Raw genomic sequence first — 22,090 nt, 5'->3', positions numbered from 1 at the left:
AAGAGTTCCACTTAGCTTGCAATTAAAAGTTAAAAAATCAATAATGGAATACAGTGTTATTTTGGGTATAAGTGAGTCCTAGGCAGGGGTCATTTTGTAGAAAAAGAGGTGCCAGAGCTCCTTTGCATAACTCCTTTGCATATGCCACACAGTTCTGACATTACCAGAAGGTGTACTAAATTACATTAGCACAGCATCTACTTTAAAATGCTCGAATTATACTTGTCATAATAAAACCTAACTATCATACTTTTTAAATTACTTTCTCCTATGTGGCCACAGTGGCATGATGAAGATTTCCATCTGCCTGATTTACATGTTTTGGTTATTTCCCCATTTTTTTGTGGGTGGGTATTAGAAAGTTTGTCAGATCTTTAGAGTTCAGCAGAATTCTCACAGGGGGGTTGAACAATGGAGCCTAGAAGCAAGTATTTTGGGGGGGTGTGTGTGTGAGAGAAAGAGCACAATAAATTTTAGAGGTTCCAGAGCTCCGCTCCTGTGAGTTCGTGCCCAAAATGAGGCCTAGGCAGGGCCAGATTAACAATTAGGCCAAGTAGGCATTGGCCTATGGGCTCCCATGCCTTTAGGAGCCCCAGACTGGCTCCCCTCCCCACCGTTTCCCACCCTGCTTGTAGCCCTCCCAGCCTGAAGTGTAGTCAGCAATTGAGCCGCTCTTTGCCCAACTTGCCTGGTGCGGCTGCTGCTGGTGTTGTCACAGGTTTGCCTCTCTCTGTCTCTTCCCTGCAGTTTAATAAAAGGGGCTTTTTAAGAAGGCGCCTGCAACTGCCCAGGGGCCACCACAGGGTTTAACCCGGCACTGGTCCTAGGAAGGAATTGTTTACTTGCCACAGCATTGACCAGACAAGTGGTACAATTAATATCCTTGACATTGGGCAATGAAGTGCTTATTACAGTCATGTGGGATTAAGTCAAACTGACCATGCCTAGATTTTATGCTTCATTCCTGATAGGTTTATCAAACTCACAGTTATCTGTATGTTACTTTGGGCAAGGTGAGGAGTTTGTTTAAGTTCTTATTTGGCCTGGGTCATTCACCAGTGCTTCTGAATTTCTCCTGTGGAACTGTAACTCAGAATGAATGTTCATTTTTGAGCTCACATGTGCTTGTGTCAGGGGGAACATATATGGACACATATGCATGTGCTGATAAGGGGGAGTGCAGCAGATACTGCAGTTGTAAGAAGGGCATCTATGATCATGAGAATCATATGAAGAGTATGCATTTTATTTTATATAATTCTGTATAATTTTTTCTAACTATTTTATAATGTTTTTACTTGGAATTTATCTTAATTTAAAAAAGAGAGTATGCATAAACTTTTAAGTACCTGCAGCATAATCATAAGCAGGTCTGTGCAGAAGTAAGTACCATTGCATTCAGTGGGGCTTACTCCCAAGAAAGTGTTCTTAGGATTGTAGCCCCAAAATTGCCTGTGCAGGTTTTTTCACTACCCTTTGGTTCCTCCCATATTTTATGCTTTCTGTGTAAGTATATTCCTGGAAAACAGAATAAAATTCTAAGGTGTGTTTATGATACTCAGAAAGGAGATTTTTAAAAATAATGTTGCAAACATCTGCAGTAAATAATAGCTTCACTGTTTTGGCTTTAGAAATGTATGGTTTTGGTGCTGATTTCTTGTTTCTTATTTGCTCAAATAAAGAGAACTAAAAACCCTGACATTTTATCATTTTCTACCAATAATTTTTACCCTTTCTGTGGGCTTTTAATTATATTTTACATGCAGATTAATTTACTGGCATATCTTCTAATGAGGATTACTTCTCATTTAAAAATGTTTAAATGGGAGCATTCCTGCAAACCATTCGTGTGTCTAAAATCATTAGGTGAAAAAGGAAGACTGTTCATTCTGCCTTGTGCTGGATGGCTGTAGAGCAGATTCCAAATAATTTCATGTTGTTGTTTTTTTAAAATATTTTCAGCCATCTTGGTGGTTTCTAATGTTTGTCAAAACAGTTGAATGAATAAACTGTTCTCGTTATTTTTAAAAATCCTGACAGAACATGTATAAGAAAAGTCCTGGTTTATAAACCAAGCTCAGAAACAGCCCTTGGGTTCATACCATTGTTTATAACTACTTGAATACTTTAGTTGATGCACAAGTGGAATCTTGTCATTAACTCTGCCAAGTGTACCTGTGTGGATACATATGAATGCTGTTGTGCCTCAGGCAAATGTATAATTCATTTGATAGTTGCTAATATGTAAAAACAAACCTGTGACTGACTGGTAATTATTCCAGATACTCTGTGTGGGATTTTCTCCCAGCAAACTCTTTAGAATATTTTTCCTGGGCACTTCTGAGTTCATTGGAGGAAGGGTGAGCTACATATTTCACAAATTAAAAAATCTGAATATGTGCATGTTTATGGACACCTACATCTCAGCTGTTTCTTGTGTAAGCCTCATGTGTGTTGCTTCTAACTCTTCATTTTGTTCTTGGGTACAGATACTTGCAGGTGTACTGCTAAGTGGAGAATGAATCATGTATCTTTAATTCCCACCAGACACAAATTTATTATATTTTGATTCAGGACTAGTTGTACCCATATCTAATGCATAATGAAGCAACCCCAAACTATAACACATCAGAAAAATAAGTAAACCCATGAGGCAGCACAGGAAAAATTGACATGTTGGCTGTTCCTTTCTGAGTCTATATATAAGAGACTCTATAAATAATAATACATTGGCATACTTAATTCTGAATCTATTTCACATTAAACCATTTTCTTAAATCATTACTTTCAAATGTGTTTTGTCAAAACCTTCATGCAATTAAAAGGATATATAAAAAGATTTCATGTTATACAAGTCTTGTAAAATTAGTAGTCTCTAAAATACACCTAAATGCAACAAAGTGAAGAACATTTAATGATGGGGGGGGGATATTATATCTGTTATCCTGCTGCTTTTGCTGTTTAACCTATGCTTATCCTGTATTCTCCTGCAGCTGGACGTGACTGATAAGGATAGACAAGGGCCATAGCAGTGTTCCCAGCTGCAGTTAATTTTAAAGGAGACTGATGCAAGCAAATCAGAAAGCTCTAATTTCTTTGCTAAAAGCATTCAGAAAGTGATATGGTTGTAGAACCCTAAAATTGTCTGGCCTTCTTGTGTGATATACCAGCACAAGCACAATGGTAAGCCAACCCATGATCTATGGGGGCAAAGGCTGATTCCTACACTGTGGTAAAGGATGAAATTTGGTTGCAGGGCTTGGGCAACTACAATCCCACCTAGAGTGTTGGAAGCCAACAGCAAAAATGGAGACCATTTGGAGTGTGTCAAAACCATGCAAGGGTTCAGGGAATTCAAAGCCAGAGTTGGGGTCACAGTTGGAGGCTGCACACTTCTCTCAAGCATCCTACAGTGCTGGGTGACTCTTGTGTTGGAGAAGTCTCATTGGGCACTTACTTAAACCAGGGTTAACCACATATGATGGACAAATATTTGTTCCACATCACTTTTAAGAAGATAGCTTTGGAAGGTGAGAACTTGGAGCAGAAAAGCAATAGGGAGGAGATACATACTCACCCAGTGTACAGTATGTCAGCTGCTGTTTTCACAACAAGATTCCTAACTCATGCCTTGTACAGTAGTTAGCCTCTGTAGTTTGTAGACTACTGATAAGTTCATTATGAGAATGGGAGTTTGACCTCCAATCAAATGGCTGTCTGAGGCATAATTCATGACCCAGTGAATATTTGTGTCCGTTCCTCAACTACAGCAGTCCCAATAGTCCAGTGCAGCCTGAGCTTGTTAGAGCTTGAAGCCAAGCAAGGGTTGGTTAGAACTTGGATGGGAGACTACCAAGGAAGATTGGGATTGCTATGCAGAGGAATGCAATGGCAAACCACCTCTGCTTGTCTTTTGCATGGAATGCCCTATGAAACGGAGCCAATGTGAGCTGGCTGTGATTCAGTGGCATATTATTTTTCTTCCTTAACTACTCACAAATAAACATGCCCTAAGCCAAACGAGATAATTAACTATAGGCTGATTTGTCACTGTCCTTATGTTATGAGATACTGGCAGAATGCACTTTCAGTATTCATGTTCTGAGAAGTTTATTTTTGATGTTGGCATGCACCCCTTTAGCAAATTTGATTTCAATCAAGATGAAGCATTTATCTTCTCTAGTCATTACAGGCTATTGTGCTTATCCAGTCATAGATGAAATCATAGGCCTGGAAGATCTGAAAGGTTATCCTACTCAGTTCCTTGTCCTGCACCAAGACTATGCACACAGTTTACTCATTTATTGCATTTTCTAACCAATCATTTCTCCAAGAAATTCAGAACAGTGAACAAAGGGATCTCCCATTTTATCATTCCAGTAGTGCTGATTAGGCAAAGAGAAGCTGAATTGGACAGATTAGCTATTGATAGGGCTTTTTTTGTAGCAGGAACTCCTTTGCATATTAGGCCACACATCCCTGATGTATGGGATCCTCCAAGAGCTTACAAGGCTCTTCTTACAGGGCCTACTGTAAACTCCAGGAGGATCGGCTCCATCAGGGGTGTGTGGCCTAATATGCAAAGGAGTTCCTGCTACAAAAAAAGCCCATGCTACTATATGGTATGGAATGCAATATTGGATTTGGACTATGGAGAGCTAGGTTCAAAACCTAACTTAGCCACGGATATTACTTGGTGACCTTAGGTATGTTAATATTTTGTAGTCTGCCCTGCAGTTGTGTGCCATTTTATGCCAAGTAACCAGAGATATGATTGTTTTTACATAGTAAGATTTTAAAGAATACTACCTTTACTTTTATTTCTTTGGGAATTGTGATAGTTGAGTTCTTCGATAAACTGTGGTAACCTCCCGTAAACCCATGAGATAGACCAGGGGGCAACCTTTTTGGACTGCATGCTGGAAAAAGAAAACCTGGCTGTGAAAATGCTGGGGTGCCAGCAAACAACAAAGTTGGGGAGAGAAATTAGGATTGTACTTGGCCAGACCACTGCATGTTGTTAATTATTTACTCATTATTTGCTGAAGTAAAACATCCAAAGTACATATTTATGTCTTCCACTGGCTGCCTCAGGCCTGTTTCTGTTTTGGTAGTCATTTGCTATCAGATGTAAATACAATTCTGAATTTTGACAGTACCTCAGGAGCTTGTTTCAGACCCAGGTTAGCTGTGAGTCTTGGAGGCAGTGATGCTTGTAAGCCTCACCCATATTAGATACTGATAACAGATGCATATAATTGCTACATATATATAGCCCTATGTTAGTTGAATCTCTATATACCATAGTCCCCACACAAATAGCTCCAGAAATATTGCTGAGGCAACCGTCTTTAGGGGTGATGTTTACAGGCTGTTACCACATGTTGCAAATCATGTTTTGAATCTTCCCTATCCCAGCCAGCAGTCACTGCTGACATGAAATAGGAGTGAAAATCCTCACAACATAATGCATCAGGGTGCCAGTCTCCCCAAGATATGGAGAGGTACCAAGCCAGGCCTCCCACAGTGTCACAAGATTGGCTACCTTCAGGCTCTGGATCAGTGGCTCTATTGTGCCACAGAAAGTAGCAGCCCTGGATGCCACACCACACAGCTGATGCAGCCAGGCATCCTGTGGCCAGGGAGGGACTTCCATGCAGATCCTGGAGCAGTGGCTGCTATGCTTGGTGAGTAGCTCCAACACCTCACCACTACCGTTGCAGCTGGACATCAGGTAGCCAGGCCAGGGCCTTCTGCCAAGATCTTGGAGCAAATGGCTGCTGTGCTGTGACAAGTAGCAGCTCAAGTGTTCTGCCACTGCTGCTGCTTGAGCTGGGCTGCTGGGGCCTTCGCTGGAAGGGGGGTGGGATGTAAGTCACAGAAAGTGGCAGCCCCAGGTGCTGCACCTGCACTTGGCTGGTGGGCAGCCGAGACACTTGCCCACCCTGCCTTCCTCTTTTGTGAGGTGGAAGGGGGGAATAAACAGCCTACACTGGTTCCAAGTGTGCTCGACTCACTTTTTACCTAGGGCCATTGAGCCAGCATGTTGAAGCTGGACTCCGTGACATGCAGAGTAACACATGAAGCAGCGTCTCTTTGTAAAGTCTTTAGGCTCTATAGCTTGCCGACGCTGCCTTTCAGATAATTTTGTAAACTGAAAGAAAAAATGTATGAATATATTTTAACAAGATCATTTTGACTTATGTCAAGAACATTTTTCACCATGTTAAAAAATAAACAGCAACACTTTACATAGGTAATCTGTTATTGAAGGAGTTATCCTCCCCCTGAAAACACCCCTCACAACTGCACTGCCCAACAGAAGCTTGCCTGTTTGAGAATAAGCAATTTTGTAGTGCAGCTGAAGTAATAAAAGTATTTTTGGTGCTGTATAAATCCTGTGGGATGGTTTGAGGTTTTCTGATTAGAGCAGAATAAATACAACACTTTCTGAGGAATTTTTGTGTTTCTTCTTCTCTAACCATACATTTTAGCCTGCTTAAAATGGGTAGTATTTTATTGAGGCCATTCATAGAATCATAGAATTGTTTTTAGTGTATTTTAACTGAATCTGTAAATGTCTGTTGAAATTGTTGTTCACTGCCCTGAGCCCTGTGTGCAGGGGAGATGGTCTAAACATTGAATAAATAGATAAATAAGTAGAACCATAGAATCAGAAATGGAAGAGGTCATACAGGCCATCTAGTCCAACCCCCTGCTCAATGTAGGATCAGCCTAGAGCATCCCTGACAAGTGTTCGTCCAGCCACTGCTTAAAGATTGCCAGTGAGGGAGAGCTCATCACCTCCCTAGGTAGCTGATTCCACTGTTGAACAACTCCTTCTTTTTTCTAATATCCTGCCTTAACTTAAACCCATTATTGTGAGTCCTCTCCTCTGCTGCCAACAGGAAGAGCTCCTGTCCTCCTCTAAGTGACAGCTCTTTAAGTATTTAAAGAGAGCTATCATGTCCCCCTTCAACCTTCTCTTCTCCAGACTGAACATTCCCAAGTCCCTCAGTCTTTCCTCATAGGGCTTGGTCTCCAGGCCCCTGATCATCCTTGTCACTCTCCTCTGCACCTGCCTTGATTTGTCCCACATTCGTTTTGAAGTGAGGCCTCCAGAACTGTAAGCAATACTCCAGATGTGGCCTGATGAATGCAGTGTACAACCAGACTATGACATTTTGCTGTTTGCATGTCATACCTCTGTTGATGCATCCCAAGATTGCATTAGCCCTTTTTGTTGCTGCATCACACTGGCTGCTCATATGTAACGTAGGGTCCACCCATAAGCCAAGATTTTGTTCATGCACACTGTTCATGCACACTGCTGCTCCACCCAGTATGTGTATTTCTCATTTTTGTTACCCAAATGTAGTACTCAGCACTTATCCTTGTTAAATTACGTCTTGTTCACATCTACCCACTTTTCCAGCGTGTTCAGATGTCGTTGAATCCTATCTCTGTCTTCTGGTGTGTTCACTGCTCCTCTCAATTTAGTATCATCTGCAAATTTAATGAGTAGCCCCTGATAAAATATTGAGAGGTACCAGGCCCCTCTCTGAGGGCACCCCAGTGGACACCTCCCTCCATTCAGAGGAAATGCCATTTACACCTACTCTTTGAGTGCAGTTCTCCGACCAGTTCCCTATCCACCTAACCTAGAAGTCCAGATGACTTATATTGGGATGCATATATGAATCTATGACATGAACACTTTGTTGCTGTCTAGATGGAGAGATTAATAATAATTTTTCTGCTGCAAGGGAATCATATTTTCATTATATTTGGCTAATGAGGCAGTTCCCTGACTGTGCCACAAAGTGTAGGGATGCATACCTGATGTATTGCTGGCAAGCTGTCCCTGCAGTAAGATGGCAAATGGCAGGCAGCATAGCAGGATGCACATGCCTTGTTTGCCACAGAGTGCAACTAAATGAGATGCTGGAGATCTGTGACTGGGTTGCTTGACATCTTTAATCTCCCTTAAAAGCAGCTGTGGAAGAGTCTGGGGCTAATTTGGATTGAGACCCTGTTGCTGCAGCAGTGAAGAATGGCCTCTCTTCGGATCTCTTCGTCTTAGGAGGGAAATACTTGCACATTGTTGTTGTTGAGCCATATGCAAGAAACCTGAGAGGATTGTGGCATTCATGCCAAGTAAGCTTCACACTGGTTCTTAGACTTGTTGACGTCTCGAAACTTGCTGTACTTCTGGGACTCATTTGCAAATGTCCTCTGGGCTACTTTCCTAAAACACAGAAATATCACACCAGATAGCAAGCTTATATTCTATTTTTCTTATTTAGTACATATAATATATAGCATGGCTGAGGGGATTTGAATCCAGGTGTCTCAGTTGCAGTCATCTTTTTCCTGAGTGAAGTCTCTTAAATGCTGATCCTGTTAAATGCTGAACCAGCTATCTTTTGTGGGTGTGAGTGTGTGGATGTATAGAGGCCTAGAGAATTTGATCCCCCAGAAGAGTTCATAGATGTTTTGGCAGAATGGACCTTTCCCTCCATGCAACCTGCCACTTGTCCTGCTGTCTGATTCCCTCTCATTGCTGCTCCCCCCACCACTCCCAATCCTGTGGTGCATTCTGCTTGCTGAGCTGCCTTGATCCTCAAAGAGGAGTTTCAGGAGGAATGGCAGATAGCCACTGGGGAAAATTCCACTGACAGCTTCTTCCGTGAACTCTTTCTGTGAATTCAACCCATATTAAGCATAAAGCACCCATAAAAATAACTTTTTGCTTTGGATGGTGTCCTTGCAAATGCTGATGTAGAAAAGAAATAGTTGTTTAAAAACTATACACAAAGGCAAATTGGATCCACTACAACCAATGTGAGTTTTGCTGTTTGCTTCACAAGATTCGGATCACACTTTTCAGTGTTATTTTGTCATTCTGGGAGACTCCAGTGTGATAAATTAGAAGTCATCAGAAAGCTCGACCCTGTCCAGTTAGGGTTCAATTGTAATTACAGACTTTCCTCACATTACAGGTATTTCATTAGCTTAGCAACTCTAGAAAGACTGTGTTGCTTCTGTGAAGAGTCACTGTACTGTGTTTTACTTAAATATATATTAGTTTTGTATAAGAGCTGTCACAGTCCATACTTCTGGCATTTCATTGCCTTTTGATTCCACTGTTACCATTCTTCTTTATGCTTCTGTTCTTGTATATAATCTGCCGACTTAGAATATAGTTCATACACCTAATGAATTGGACTCTAGTCCATGAAAGTTTGTGCCACCATACATAAATTTGTCTTTAAAGAGCCACAAAACTCCTTATTTGTTTTTGCTGCACCAGATATGGCTATTTCTCAGGTACAAGGCTGCCAATCTCCAGGTGGGGTCTGGAGATCTGCTTTTACAACTTATCTCCAGCTGGTAGATATCAGCTCCCCTGGAGAAAATGGCTGCTTTGAAGGGTGGACTCTATGGCATTGTACCATGCTGAGGCCCGTCCCCTCCCTAAACCTCACTGTCTCCTTGATCTACCCCCAAAGTCTGCAGGTATTTGAAATAAATGGGATTTTCTTATATACAAATATGTAAGTTTAGAGTATAACAGAATGATTTAAATTGTATATGTATATAATTACTATAAATGATCTGTTTTCATTTTCAGATACCAGGCATGGGTTTATTTGGCAGCTGCATTTCAGTCTATCTCTTGTGGCATCCACTACTTAGCTTCTGTCTTCTTGGCTGTTACACCAAAATTTGTATGTGGTGTCCTTGGAAATGTGAGCAGTGTTCTGATTTACAATTCATCTCTTTCAAGAATAGAGGATTCCTGGACACTGTGGACATCAACACAAAGTTATATGTTGGTCCACCTGGAAAATGGAGAAGTTTGGGAACTTAATCAGTGTAGCAAGTCCAGACGAGCAGATCCTTTGGATTTTACTTATGAATACAGTGGCAACAAGACTGATTTTACATGTACTGATGGTTTCATCTATGACCGGACCAAATGGCAGAGCACCATTGTCACAGAGTGGGATTTAGTCTGTCAGAGGGAATGGCTTGCAAAACTTACACAACCCACTTTCATGGTGGGAGTCCTTTTCGGAGCTGTGATTTTTGGAGACATTGCAGACAGGTATAGTACTAAATTTGCCTAAGCTAGTATGGAGTTTTGGGTTTGGATCTCCACTCACCAGAGAAGTTCACTGAGTGGCCTTAGGATAGCCTCAGGTATAGTGCCCTGAATGAATGGAAACAATGCCACCTAGCCCTTGATCCTGGAGTTCCTGCCAGGTCAGGTAGCCCTATCTCATCTGGGTCAAGCAGTTGCTTCTTAAACCTCAAACAACCCACTCATCTAAAATGCCTACAGTATCCACCCAATTAAAACCCCTAGCAATTGAAATGGCCTTTCAGCACCTCCTACACATTTCTAGAGATGATGTCCCCTCATCTCCTCAGAGAACCTGTTCCAAGCGGTAGGAGATACAACAGGAAAGAAACAAGCTTGACACCATACAGGCTACCTCAACTGGAAGAACAGCCAGTAGGTGGCACCCTGAGGTTCACCTGGCACACAGGAAAACAGGGGAAGAGACCATCTTTAGAGATGTGGGTCCTAGGTTGTGAAAGGCTTTAAATGTCATAACTAGCACCTCAGTACCTTGAACTGAATGGAAGCAAACTAGCAGCCAATGTAAACTGTTTTTAAATAACTAGCTACTGATAATAGCTAGGCTGCTGCATTCTGAACAGGTGCAGGTTTTGGGGATATCTTCAAAGGCAGTCACTATAATACAAAATACAGTAGTGGCTATGTGTTTTTAATTTTATTTTATAATGTTAACTGTATTTTGAATTATTTAAATCTTTTTATGTTCACTGTTTTGTGGACCTTGATTGGTTAGAAAGGTGAGCCGGTATGTGAAAGGGCAGAATATAAATCAGCCAAATGAAATAAAATAAATAAAGGTGGCATAAAAATGTTAACTAAATAAATAAAATTTTAAAATCCAACTGTAAGATTACAAAAGGATGGATCAGCGCTACCAGATCAGCAGTAAAAGAAATGAGAGTAGATCCAGTCACTGTGAAGTATCAGCCTTCTTTTCTGTGGGAGAAACAGTTTTGATACACCTGAAACCCATTTCTTTCTTTTAACCAATTATCTGTTAAATCTGGACTTCTTTTTTTGTCCTCTCTGCCTTTCTTGTTTCTCTGTTCCCTTTCTCTTCCTTCCCTCTCTGCACATACACTTTCCTCTTTTTTTCTTAACACCTTTATTTCTCAGCTGCTCCCCCCTTTTTTTTTCTTTTACCCATCAAAGACTTCAAGCACTCCAAATGAAAATAAGAAAACTCTTGCTATATCAATCTAAAAGTTCATGGACTCCAGCATTCATTTTCTAACAGTGGTCAGCCAGATGCCTTTCAAGAAGCATGTGAAGAGCAGAGTCTTTCTTAGTTGTTTGTTCCCAGAACCAGTGATCTTTGAACATGGAAGTTCTGGTTAGATATCATGGTCAAAATAGCCATTTATCATGGTCACTAGCCATTGATAAATCTGTCCTCTGTGAATCTGTCTATGCCAGTTAGTTTCTATCACCACTTTTTGTGGAATTCCTTAAGTATGTATGTGGAAAATTACCATCTTTTGTCTTTAGTGGAATTTGCCTTGTTCTCTGGTGCTGAATAATAACTTGAAAATTTCAGTGAGCTAGCCACCTATACCCCAATATCTGAAGAGTCACAACTAATTCTGACTCCGTGAGTATATGTGGTTAGTAAGTATTTTATGCTATTGTGCATCACTTGACACTTTCATCGATCTTATATAACATTATGTTGCTTATTCATTCAATTGGGAGACGTCTGTTTGAAATCCATAATAATCTGTTTAGTTTTTCACCATCCTGTATATCTTCAGGCAGTAAAACAGACAAGGCCCCATACATTTGTGCTTAGTCAAAACAAGCCGACGAGTTTTTATTTTGCAGACTACCATCAGGCAAAAATTCCACTATCATGCAATACAGAAAGGGGATGTTTCATAAGTACGGTATATTGTTTTCTCTGCCAGGATGTTGTTGTTTTCTTTTTCATTCAGCATGTTGATTTTAGCTTTTTCCATGTTGTTTATGCACAGCATGTTCCTTCTCATCTAGCAGATCCGCATAGTTTTGTCTCCAAGATAAAAACTGATGAGCCTCTTTAGCTCATTGCCATTATATTCTTATTTAAATATATTCTAGAGGTTTTCTAAACATTAAAATTTTTTAAATTTGCAGCAGGGCTGTTTCAGAACATCCACATAACATCTGTTGTTCCTGTTTCTGTATTTTCCCTTGCTTTCCCTTGATCTTTCCGAAACCTGGTTTGGAATTACCTGTTTTGAAAGATTCCAGTCAAAGCACCTTTGGACATTGTGTGGACAGAAAGGTGTGCATTTTGTGCAGATTCTGCTTATATCAGGACCATTTCTATTACCTCAATCGCTATGGTTGCTAGTCCCCTGCCAAAGGGCAGTAACTATATATCTATGGTGTTAAAGCACTGCAGCAATGCTACATTGGCTGCCAGTTAGCTTCCAAATTCAGTTCAAAGTGCTGAGGTGCTAGTTATGACCTTTAAAGCCTTTCACAACCTAGGACGCACATCTCTAGACAGCCTCTTCCCCTGTTTTCCTGTGTGCCAACTACAGTCCTCAGGGTGCCACCTACTGCTCCTAGTAATTTCCTTTCTATTTCTTGGCAGCTTTGATTGCACATGCACCTCACCACATGTGCCTGCTCCCCTCCCCCAGCAGCCTCCTGCCTCCCGTCCCTTGCACCAATTGTTCATAGACCAAATAAGAGCCCTGGATAGGTCTGTTCCAGCTCCCCGAGCTGTATGTTTGACACCCCTTCCATAGATCAAGTCAGTAGCTGTGGGGACAAATGGCAGTTGGAGTCAAAAAATAAGGAACTGAATTTAATATTATAGAGAAAAAGTTAAAAATGGCTGAGTTCACTTCCTTCATGCTTCCTCTTTAGACTGCACACACAGAAGTCTGGACCCAATGGATTCCCTTCAGCTAAATGAGAGGCTTTCTTTGACAGAAGAAACTCTCACATAGTGAAAAGAAATCATTGAATTCAATCCAAATCCTTCCTTGAATTTTTGTTCGCTTCTCTCAGCTTTTTGTTGTAATGCAGAATTCTTTCTTTCCTTTCCACAACTTTCCTATTATTGGACAACCTCTAAAAGGACCAATGGAGAAAATTTAAAAAGAAAGAGCCATAAAAGAGTTGGAGTATTGGTCCTGCAGCCCCTTCTCTTTTCTTGTGCTAATTTTTGATATGGGCTTCATGGGGCGGAAGCAAGGTTTGGAGGACATGGAACACAACCCAGTTGGAAGAGCAGCTGTAATAATGTTTCCACACTGACTTGCTGAAAATGCACATATCTACATCTCTATAGGTGTCTTTTGGAAATATTAAACAAAACCTTGCAAACAGTGACATCAAAGTCTTTCAGCGGAACCCTGTGACCAGTGCTCTGTTCTGAGTGCCAGTAATCTGCAAGGTCTACCTGCTGATCAGCATCATGCCAAAAAGATTATTGGTGATGTCATTGATTAGAGGCTGCTAAAGGGGAACTGGACTCAGTCACCACCTTTCCAAACAAAGAACTGGCACTGTTGGAACTGACAACATTGCCAAGCATCTGTTCTGTATCAATCATGTGGTCATATCATCATCTAGCAACTGAAACCAGGCATACAGGAATAAAGAACCTAGTGGTGTGCACAGTTCCTGATCCAGTAACAGGGTTGGATCTAGGCAGTATTTGGCTCAGTCTTGCTAAATTCTCCTGCTAACCACAGACTTCATCTCACATAGTTTTTGTCCATTCAGATCTTATGCTCTCCAGTGGAGCCTTTTTGGGTGGCTAAAGGGGAGATCTCGTTCTTTCTTATCCAATGAAAAAGCTAGTTGGATCCATACTCATGGATCCAGGAGCACCCCCATTATGTTGCCCTCTTATATTATCCTTGTTCCAGGTATGCACCATCCTTGGTGTTCAGTTTCTCAGATTTGACTTAGTATGATCTTTCATGGATGTTGGCATATCATCTGGATGGGAAAGTGCATAATTTTTAACAGCCCTGTCCACATTGGTGTCATTATCAGCCCCCCATGGCTGTCATTTTCCCTGCTGCACCACTAGAAGGCTTTTAAAAAAATTGTAATTGCTGCAGTGCTATAACAATTATATTTTTAAAAGCCCTCTAGTGGCATGATATGGAAAAACGGAGAATGGAGAAATCTTGCTGTGTGGATGCCCCCTATTATTGTATACCATGGACTCTATGCCAAACCGGAAGAAATCACTGAAATAATTCATTTTCTTAAAAAATATAAGCAGCAATTTTATCCTGTGGTTTCCAGATATTTCTATTTTTTTATGTTTGGGTTGCTGTAGTAAAACATCTTCAAATATGGCATAAGTGGGACATCAAGTTCTATTAAATCAGCACAATGTAAGTCCCTAAATTGCAAATGCTTTTCTAATTCTGTGCTTGCAATATCATATATATTCATTTTACAGAACGGGAAGACGACATGTAATGTGGTTTACAAGTACTGGGCAGTTCTTATTTGGTGTTGCAGTGGCATTCACATTTGACTACTATAGTTTTGTGATTGTCCGTTTCCTTCTTGCTATGGTAAGAACCAAAGTTTATTCTATCATTGATTGCAAAACAAAATGCACTTATTCCTCCAAAAGTGGCAGCTGTCCCCAAACCTATTATGTCAAAATACTTGCGCTAAATAGGTTTCAGTAGACTAACTGTGCAGTCCTTAATAGAGCTAGGATATGCAAAGTGTAACACCATTTAGGATTGCACTGTAAAACAAATTAAATCCAGGTACCTCATTGTGTATATGCAGCTCTGCACACAAAGGACCTGATTCTTGTTTTATCTGTAGATAGTTGACTGACCCTTTTACACAAGTTGATATAGAATATACCTTAATGTATATGGCACAGTTGAACCAAGGTCCCAATGATTTCAGCTGCAGAGATAAGTATCCCTCTCTTTCTTTTGAAATAAATGGGGCTTAATGTTTTATTACACCTGTATGTCACACTTCCAAGTAGACAGGGCAACGGACATGAGATTGTCCCATTTTTTCCCCTACAGACGTATTTTGTGAGGCAAACTAGGCTAAGGAATAAGATTGGCCACAGATCAGTCAGGGTGTTTCTTAAGCAACATTCAAAATAAATGCAAAGCCCATGACTGGACTACATCTTCCAATGATCTTTTAAAGCTCATTTCCCACTGTGCAGTATCTTGTTTCAGACTGGGACTGCACAAGAGGGGAGAGGGGTTAACCTTTTCACTGCTGTACTGTTTTTCTATTGCAAGTCAAGTATTATAGCCCTATCAAAGGGGGGGAAAGGTGGGCTACAGAAGAGAATCAATCTCTTTTTTTCCTTTAAAAGACTAATAATAGTGTTTTGGTCCTAGTTTTGATTAGAGAAACAGTTCTGGGGTGGAATTGTTAAACACCCTCCTCCTCCTCCTCTCATGGCCCTGATCTGATTGGGGAAGTGCGCAGCTGTAATTTGAATCTAACAGACTAATGCAGGTGGGTGATCTCAGTCCTGTCTTGTTGGACCTTGAGAGGATATTAAGAGCCCAGCTCTGCCTGACTCTAGTTTAATGCTTTAGGCACTTTGTCACATTAGCTCTTGTTGACTGGATTGTATCCTATATTTATACACCCACGTATCCAGCAGTGTTTCTTCATTTTGTTTTTACATCATCAGCTTGCTCCTTATTGCAGAATTTGAAACACTGAAGATTTACAAACAATATTGATGTTTAGTTTCTATTGCATTAATATAAAGACAGTGGACATAAACCATTTTTTCTTTGTGTTCTGCCTCCCTCAGGTTTCAAGCGGTTATCTGGTTGTAGTGTTTGTTTATGTGACTGAATACGTTGGCATAAAGTATCGCACATGGGCATCCATGCATATCCATGCATTTTTTGCTGTGGGGATTATGGTTGTAGCCCTGATAGGCTATTTGGCTGACACCTGGTGGGTCTACCAGATATGCCTTTCCTTAACAACTCTCCCCTTTGTCTTGTGCTGCTGGATGCTCCCAGAGACCCCCTTCTGGCTGCTCACTGAAGGAAGATATGAAGAAGCCCAAAAAGTAATTAATATAATGGCAAGGTGGAATAAAGTAAGCACTCCTTGTAAAATTTCTGAACTGTGTTCACTCCAAGGCGATCTAGTCAGTAGCACAACGGGTGATAATGACCATTCTCCCATGAAGAAACACAACATCTTAGATCTGTTTCGTAACTGGCACATTGCAAGAAGGACCATTACAGTTTGGCTGGTTTGGTTCACTGGGAGTTTAGGATATTATGTATTCTCCCTCAGTTCCGTGAACCTTGGAGGCAATGAATATTTAAATCTTTTCCTCATAGGTAAATATTTTTTTATGTAATTGACTTGAAAAAGAAACACAACCATTTATTTATAACTGTCTTGTTATTGTTATGCTCATAAGTAATGCTCCCTCTAGGCTGTAGAGTCTTGTGAGCAAAAATTCTACTTTGTGAGCTACTGGCATTAAAGTTGTGAGCTACTGCATAAATTAGTTTGTTCTGGGGCTAATGTTCCTGAGCTAATGTGTGAACTGCAGGCTAAAAGTCTGTGAGCTAGCTCACACTAACTCAGCTTAGAGGGTACACTGCTCATGAGTAACTTCTAAGGTAGGCCCCATTATCCTATCTGAATTGCAGTATATCAGCCATTTCAAATGCAGTGCTTCACAAACATGTTTAACTGTACAACTCAGAGCATTTGTATTTCAGATAGTCTCACTTAGGGCTTTTATGCACAGTTATTCAGAAAGCTGTCCACACAAAAGGCATCAGGCTGACATTCGTTCCCACACTGTGTAGGGATATGCAAATATGTACTTCTGTGCACCACTATCGCTCCCCAGATCCTTCCTCCTCAGAGTGGGAAGATCATAAGAATAAAGAGTACTGGCCTGCCTATACCCCTTTGGACAGCATCTTAAGGGACCTGGAAGTGAGAGTGGCTACCAAACTCTGCTGTATACCTATGCTAGCTAGCAGTGAGACAGAGAGAGTAACAAGGGCAGAGGACCTATAAGAGGCTGAACTGCTCTTTTATAGGATGCTGTTGTAACAGAAGTGCCATAACATCTGAAGCAGAAGGCAGAATTAGGTGGCCACATACCCTCCAAATGGTATTTTTAGTTGATATTTTATGGGGTTGCTTAAGAAAATCAATGAATAATTTTTTATTGCAATATATAGTGAATATATTCTGGCAATTATTATTTGCAAAAGTGGAATTTACAAGACTGAAAAAGATTTTTAAAAGAGATGTGTAAAAGCCACTGGAAGACCTCTTTGTTCTATTCTGGGTATAATCCAGCCAAACTGAAATACTTCCAAGCCTAAATTAAGCATGCACATCAGACACTTTTGTTGAAATGAGAATTGCAGTTAGTTTGACAGGCTTGTATCTGTTATTTGGACTGATTACGATCAGGTTGGTAGTCCAGTTACCCAGCAATCCTTAAGGGCTGTGTGTGTGCATTTAGGATACTACTTCATTAGTTTTGATGAAATCAACCCTAGCAAATGAAAGCATATGGCATAATTATATATGCCTCATAGAGGTAAATGAAAGCATATGCCTCTTTAAAGTGCTGTAGCTCTTATTCCTTTGTACAGGTGACTGCTTAACACAGAGATAATTGGTTCTTAGTTATTAGTGTTTGTATATAGCACTTTAGCTAAGTGGTGAATGTATTTCACGTTCATTTTCTTAGCAATCTGTGCAGCACTATAAGGCAGACCATTATTGAGGAGAGCTGAGCTTGTGAATTTATAGCTGCTTTGACTCAAACAAGGGGCTTCCCTGAGCAAAGGCATGCTTTTAGTCACTACGTGTTGCCAGATCTTTTAATGTCATAAATATTTTATAGAGACCAAATCAAAATTATAGTAAGCATAAAGATAGCCATGCAGTTAAAGACATTTAAAGTTTATTATCTAATGGCAGGTGCTGTGGAAATTCCTGCATACATCATCGCTTGCATAGGAATGGACAGAGTGGGAAGAAGGAATACGTTGATCCCATTCCTTATATCAAGTGCTGTGACCTGTGCTCTGTTAATGTTGATACCTCAGGTTAGTGACTTGCACTTAGATACCTACAGAGAAATACACAGCATGTACTGCGTCTTGTTCTGCAGCGCAAATGGCTTAGAGCCACCCTGTGATGCTGCCTCTCAGATGCAATTCACTTATGAAAAGTTATAAGGACACGTGGAGTTCAAATGACTGTGCCATTTCCACTGACCTTGAAAGGACCACAATAGCTTCAGCAATCTTGTGGAAATGAATTGTTCTCACTTCCTGTTCCTTCACCTCTCAGCTCAGCTCATTTCTGTGTCATGTAGTTTGATGCTGCTGTGCTGTACCTGGTGACAGTGTTAGTGCAGAAACTCTAAGATGATATCCTGGCTTGGTTGGTTGCCATTGCAGCCAACTGTAATGTAACTGCTGATGCTATAGCTCCAAGTATTGGGCTAAGGACTGGAAAAGGTATTACATTAATAGTCACAATATTCTATGTGTGGAGTAGGTGCAATACTAATATTTTGCAGATCATGACACTGTGCATAGTTAGCTGGAACTTAATAAAGCTGGAACCTTTGACATCACAATGCCAATTCTAAAACCTTTATGAAAATTGTCCTTCTGTGATTAAATACAGGGCTTGAACTCAGAGGGCTAAAAAAATTAAAACATTCTCTATTATGATCTGTTAACCATGCACTTTCATGGTGTTTAAAGAATAACCATGCTTATGATCTGAATTCTAAAAAGTATTTTGGGGAGGGGGGGCTGGGGTATTATGGAATTGCTTTATAAAGTCTGTTTTCTCTTAACAGGATTTCAAAATATTAAACATCATAGCAAATATGGTTGGGAAGTTTACAATAGGTGTTGCATTTGGCCTAATTTATCTGTATACAGCAGAGCTTTATCCTACAGTTGTAAGGTAAGGTGACCACATTTTTCCTTACAGTTCAAGCTGTGGGAAACATAGCAGTCTCTGTGTAAAACAAATGGTCTGTCTACTGCTCAGGTCCCTTGCTGTTGGAAGTGGGAGCATGGTGTGCCGTGTAGGAAGTGTGGTGGCCCCTTTCTGTGTCTATTTGTCAAGTGTCTGGATTTTTATGCCACAGGTAAGTGTTTGTTTTATTGGGCTTGTCAAACCTGACTGTCTGGTGGTGGAAGTGCAGGAACAGCTATGTATGCTTGCAACAGCAGTGCAACATACTCCAACTGTGTTCTCTCTAGCTTTTTTTTTGTGAGCTACTAACTTTGGCTAATTGCAGGTAGGTCCATCTTTAATTCTTTATTCAAATATGCAAGACTAGTGGGGATTTGCATATGCAACTGCCTTGTGTCAAGTCATATCATGCGTTCATCTAGGTTAGGGGTGGCCAACGGTAGCTCTCCAGATGTTTTTTTGCCTACAACTCCCATGAGCCCCAGTCAGCATGGCCAATGGCTGGGGCTGATGGGAGTTATAGGCAAAAAACATCTGGAGAGCTACCGTTGGCCACCCCTGATCTAGGTAACTGCTGTTTGCTCTGACTTGTAGCAGCTCTCCTGGGTCTCTTAAAGCCTTTCCCAACTGAAATCCTTTAACTGGGGAAACAAGGTCAGGAAATGAACCTTGAACCATCTGTATACATAACAGGTATTTGGTCACTGAGCCCCACCAATTATCTGTGTATATTGCTCAGCTCAATGATCACACTGTACAAGTGCAGACGTTTCTGGAAGAAGACTGCAGATTTATACCCCACCCTTCTCTCTGAATCAGAGACTCAGAGCGGCTTAGAATCTCCTATATCTTCTCCCCTCACAACAGACACCCTGTGAAGTGGGTGAGGCTGAGCGAGCTCTCCCAGAAGCTGCCCTTTCAAGGACAACTCCTGCGATAGCTATGGCTAACCTAAGGCCATTTCAGCAGCTGTAAGTGGAGGAGTGGGGAATCAAACCCGGTTCTCCCAGATAAGAGTCCACGTACTTAACCACTACACCAAACTGGCTCTCCCTTATGACAAGGTAAATCTGAAGTGTTTTGGCAACACTTGTTTCTTTCGTGGATGTTTGAAGTTACTCTGAATATGTGCATTTGCACCTGCGCATTATCCCCACCACTAGATATCTATTCTTGTTTCTCTCTGATTCCCCGCCCCCCCCCCAAAAAAAAATTAATGATTCCAGATACTTCCATGTCCCATGCTCATGGTCATTCTCTCTATCTCTCTCTCAAATCAGGGATATCTGATCCATAATAGGACACTGAGACCTTACACAAATAGTTGTGCTATTTGTGGAATTCACTATGACAGGGTTTCCCAAACTCCACCCCCCCCATGGCCCAATTATTTTTACACTTCTCCTTCATGGCCTACTAAAATTTGGGGGTGGAGCCAGGAGACAGGAAATGATGTACAAAAGTCTAAAACTCTTGCAGTATTTTGTTTAGGAAAGGTAGGAGAATAGTGGGATTTTGTAACGCAATTTTAAACATTAAGAAAAAGCACAAGGACCACACAGCAGAAAACTAAAAATATAAAATGCTCTCAGCCTGGGAAAACATGAAATGGCAGGGCATTTCAAGCTTCTCCCCACCCCCATGTCTACTCAGATTAGCAAAGGCAAGGAAGGAAGGCTAAGGAAGACAGACAGGGGAAAAGACTGAATAACAAAAAGAGAGAGAGGAAGGAAGACGGGAAAGACTGACAGAAAGAGAGAGAAGGAAGAAAGACAGGAGAAAAGACTGACAGAAAGAAAGGAAAATATGAAATGGCAACCTGGGAAAACATGAAATGGTAGGGGATTTCAAGCTTCTTCCCCTCCCCCACTCAGATTACCAATGGCAAGGAAGGAAGGAGGGAAGGAAGGAAGAAGATAAGGAGAGAGAAAGAAAGAAAGAAAGAAAGAAAGAAAGAAAGAAAGAAAGAAAGAAAGAGAAAGAAAGAAAGAGAAAGGGAGGGACGGAGAGGGGGGGAGATAGTTGGAAACAAATATAGAAAAGAGAAAGAAAGGAAATAGGAAGAAAGGAAAAAGGAGGGAAGGAATGAAAGAAAGGAGGGACAAAAGGAAGAAAGAAAAGAAAGGAAAAGAAAAACAGAAAGAAACGAGATGGGAGCAACTCACCTTTAAAACTGCTCACTCTCGCTGTGCAGCTGACTCTCCCGCTGCTGCCGCCGCCTCCCTCCCTTCCCCACCGGAGGTCAATTTCAGGCTGTAAAGCCTCCCCCCCGCCTGATTGGTGGGAAATCGGGCCACGGAGGCCTCAATGCCGGACCGCAGGGCCTCCCCTCCTCTGGCTGCCCCTGCCTCCCCCCACATCATGCCCCCCCGGCAGGGTCACACACCTCCACACCTCCTTCTCCCTCCCTTCCCCACTGCAGGCAGGTCAGTTTGATGCTGCGTAAACCCCCCCCCCCCAAAAAAAAAACTGATCGGTGGGAAATCGGCACTGAGCTCACTCAGCGCTGGGCCAAGCCAACGGCAGCTGTAACAGACCACAGCTGAAAAGGGGACGCGGCTCCTCCCTCCCCGGCACTTCCTTCCCATCCAGGAAATGCTGAGGAGGGAGGAGCCGTGTGCCCTGTTTGAGCTGCCACCGGCTTTGCCTAGCGCTGAGTGAGCTCAGTGCTGATTTCCCACCAATCAGGTGATCGGTGTGTGGGGGCTTTATGCAGCATGAAATTGACCTGCCTGCGGTGGGGAGGGAGGAGGAGGTGCGGAGGGGTGCAATGCCATGGTGGGGGGAGGCACAATGTGGGGGAAGGCCAGGGGACAAGAGGCCCCACAGCCCAAGATTGAGGGCTCCATGGTCTGGTGCTGGGTCACGACCCTGCCATTGGGAAACGCCGCACTATGACAACATGTAGAGATGCCCACTATCTTAGATGGCTTCAAGAAAATATTAGGCTTGTTGAACTCATTTGTTATAAAAGCCAGATCTTAC

At 41.5% G+C, this 22,090-nt stretch overlaps 1 protein-coding gene across 1 annotated transcript in view; it reads left to right on the top strand.

Annotated features, from left to right (window-relative positions):
• Positions 1-22,090, top strand: part of SLC22A16 (solute carrier family 22 member 16) — a 31,024-nt gene that overhangs the window by 5,317 nt on the left and 3,617 nt on the right. Inside the window, exons 2-7 of the mRNA XM_060238246.1 lie at positions 9,635-10,111; positions 14,565-14,682; positions 15,921-16,467; positions 18,086-18,213; positions 18,981-19,090; positions 19,178-19,277. Coding sequence (XP_060094229.1) covers positions 9,635-10,111; positions 14,565-14,682; positions 15,921-16,467; positions 18,086-18,213; positions 18,981-19,090; positions 19,178-19,277 — 1,480 coding nt within the window. The remainder of the gene's footprint in view (positions 1-9,634; positions 10,112-14,564; positions 14,683-15,920; positions 16,468-18,085; positions 18,214-18,980; positions 19,091-19,177; positions 19,278-22,090) is intronic.

This window comes from Heteronotia binoei, chromosome 1, assembly GCF_032191835.1.
Source record: "Heteronotia binoei isolate CCM8104 ecotype False Entrance Well chromosome 1, APGP_CSIRO_Hbin_v1, whole genome shotgun sequence".
Classification (NCBI taxonomy): Eukaryota; Metazoa; Chordata; class Lepidosauria; order Squamata; family Gekkonidae; genus Heteronotia; species Heteronotia binoei.
The sequence above is the reverse complement of the archived record's forward strand: the minus strand, read 5'-3'. Positions and strand labels throughout refer to the sequence as shown.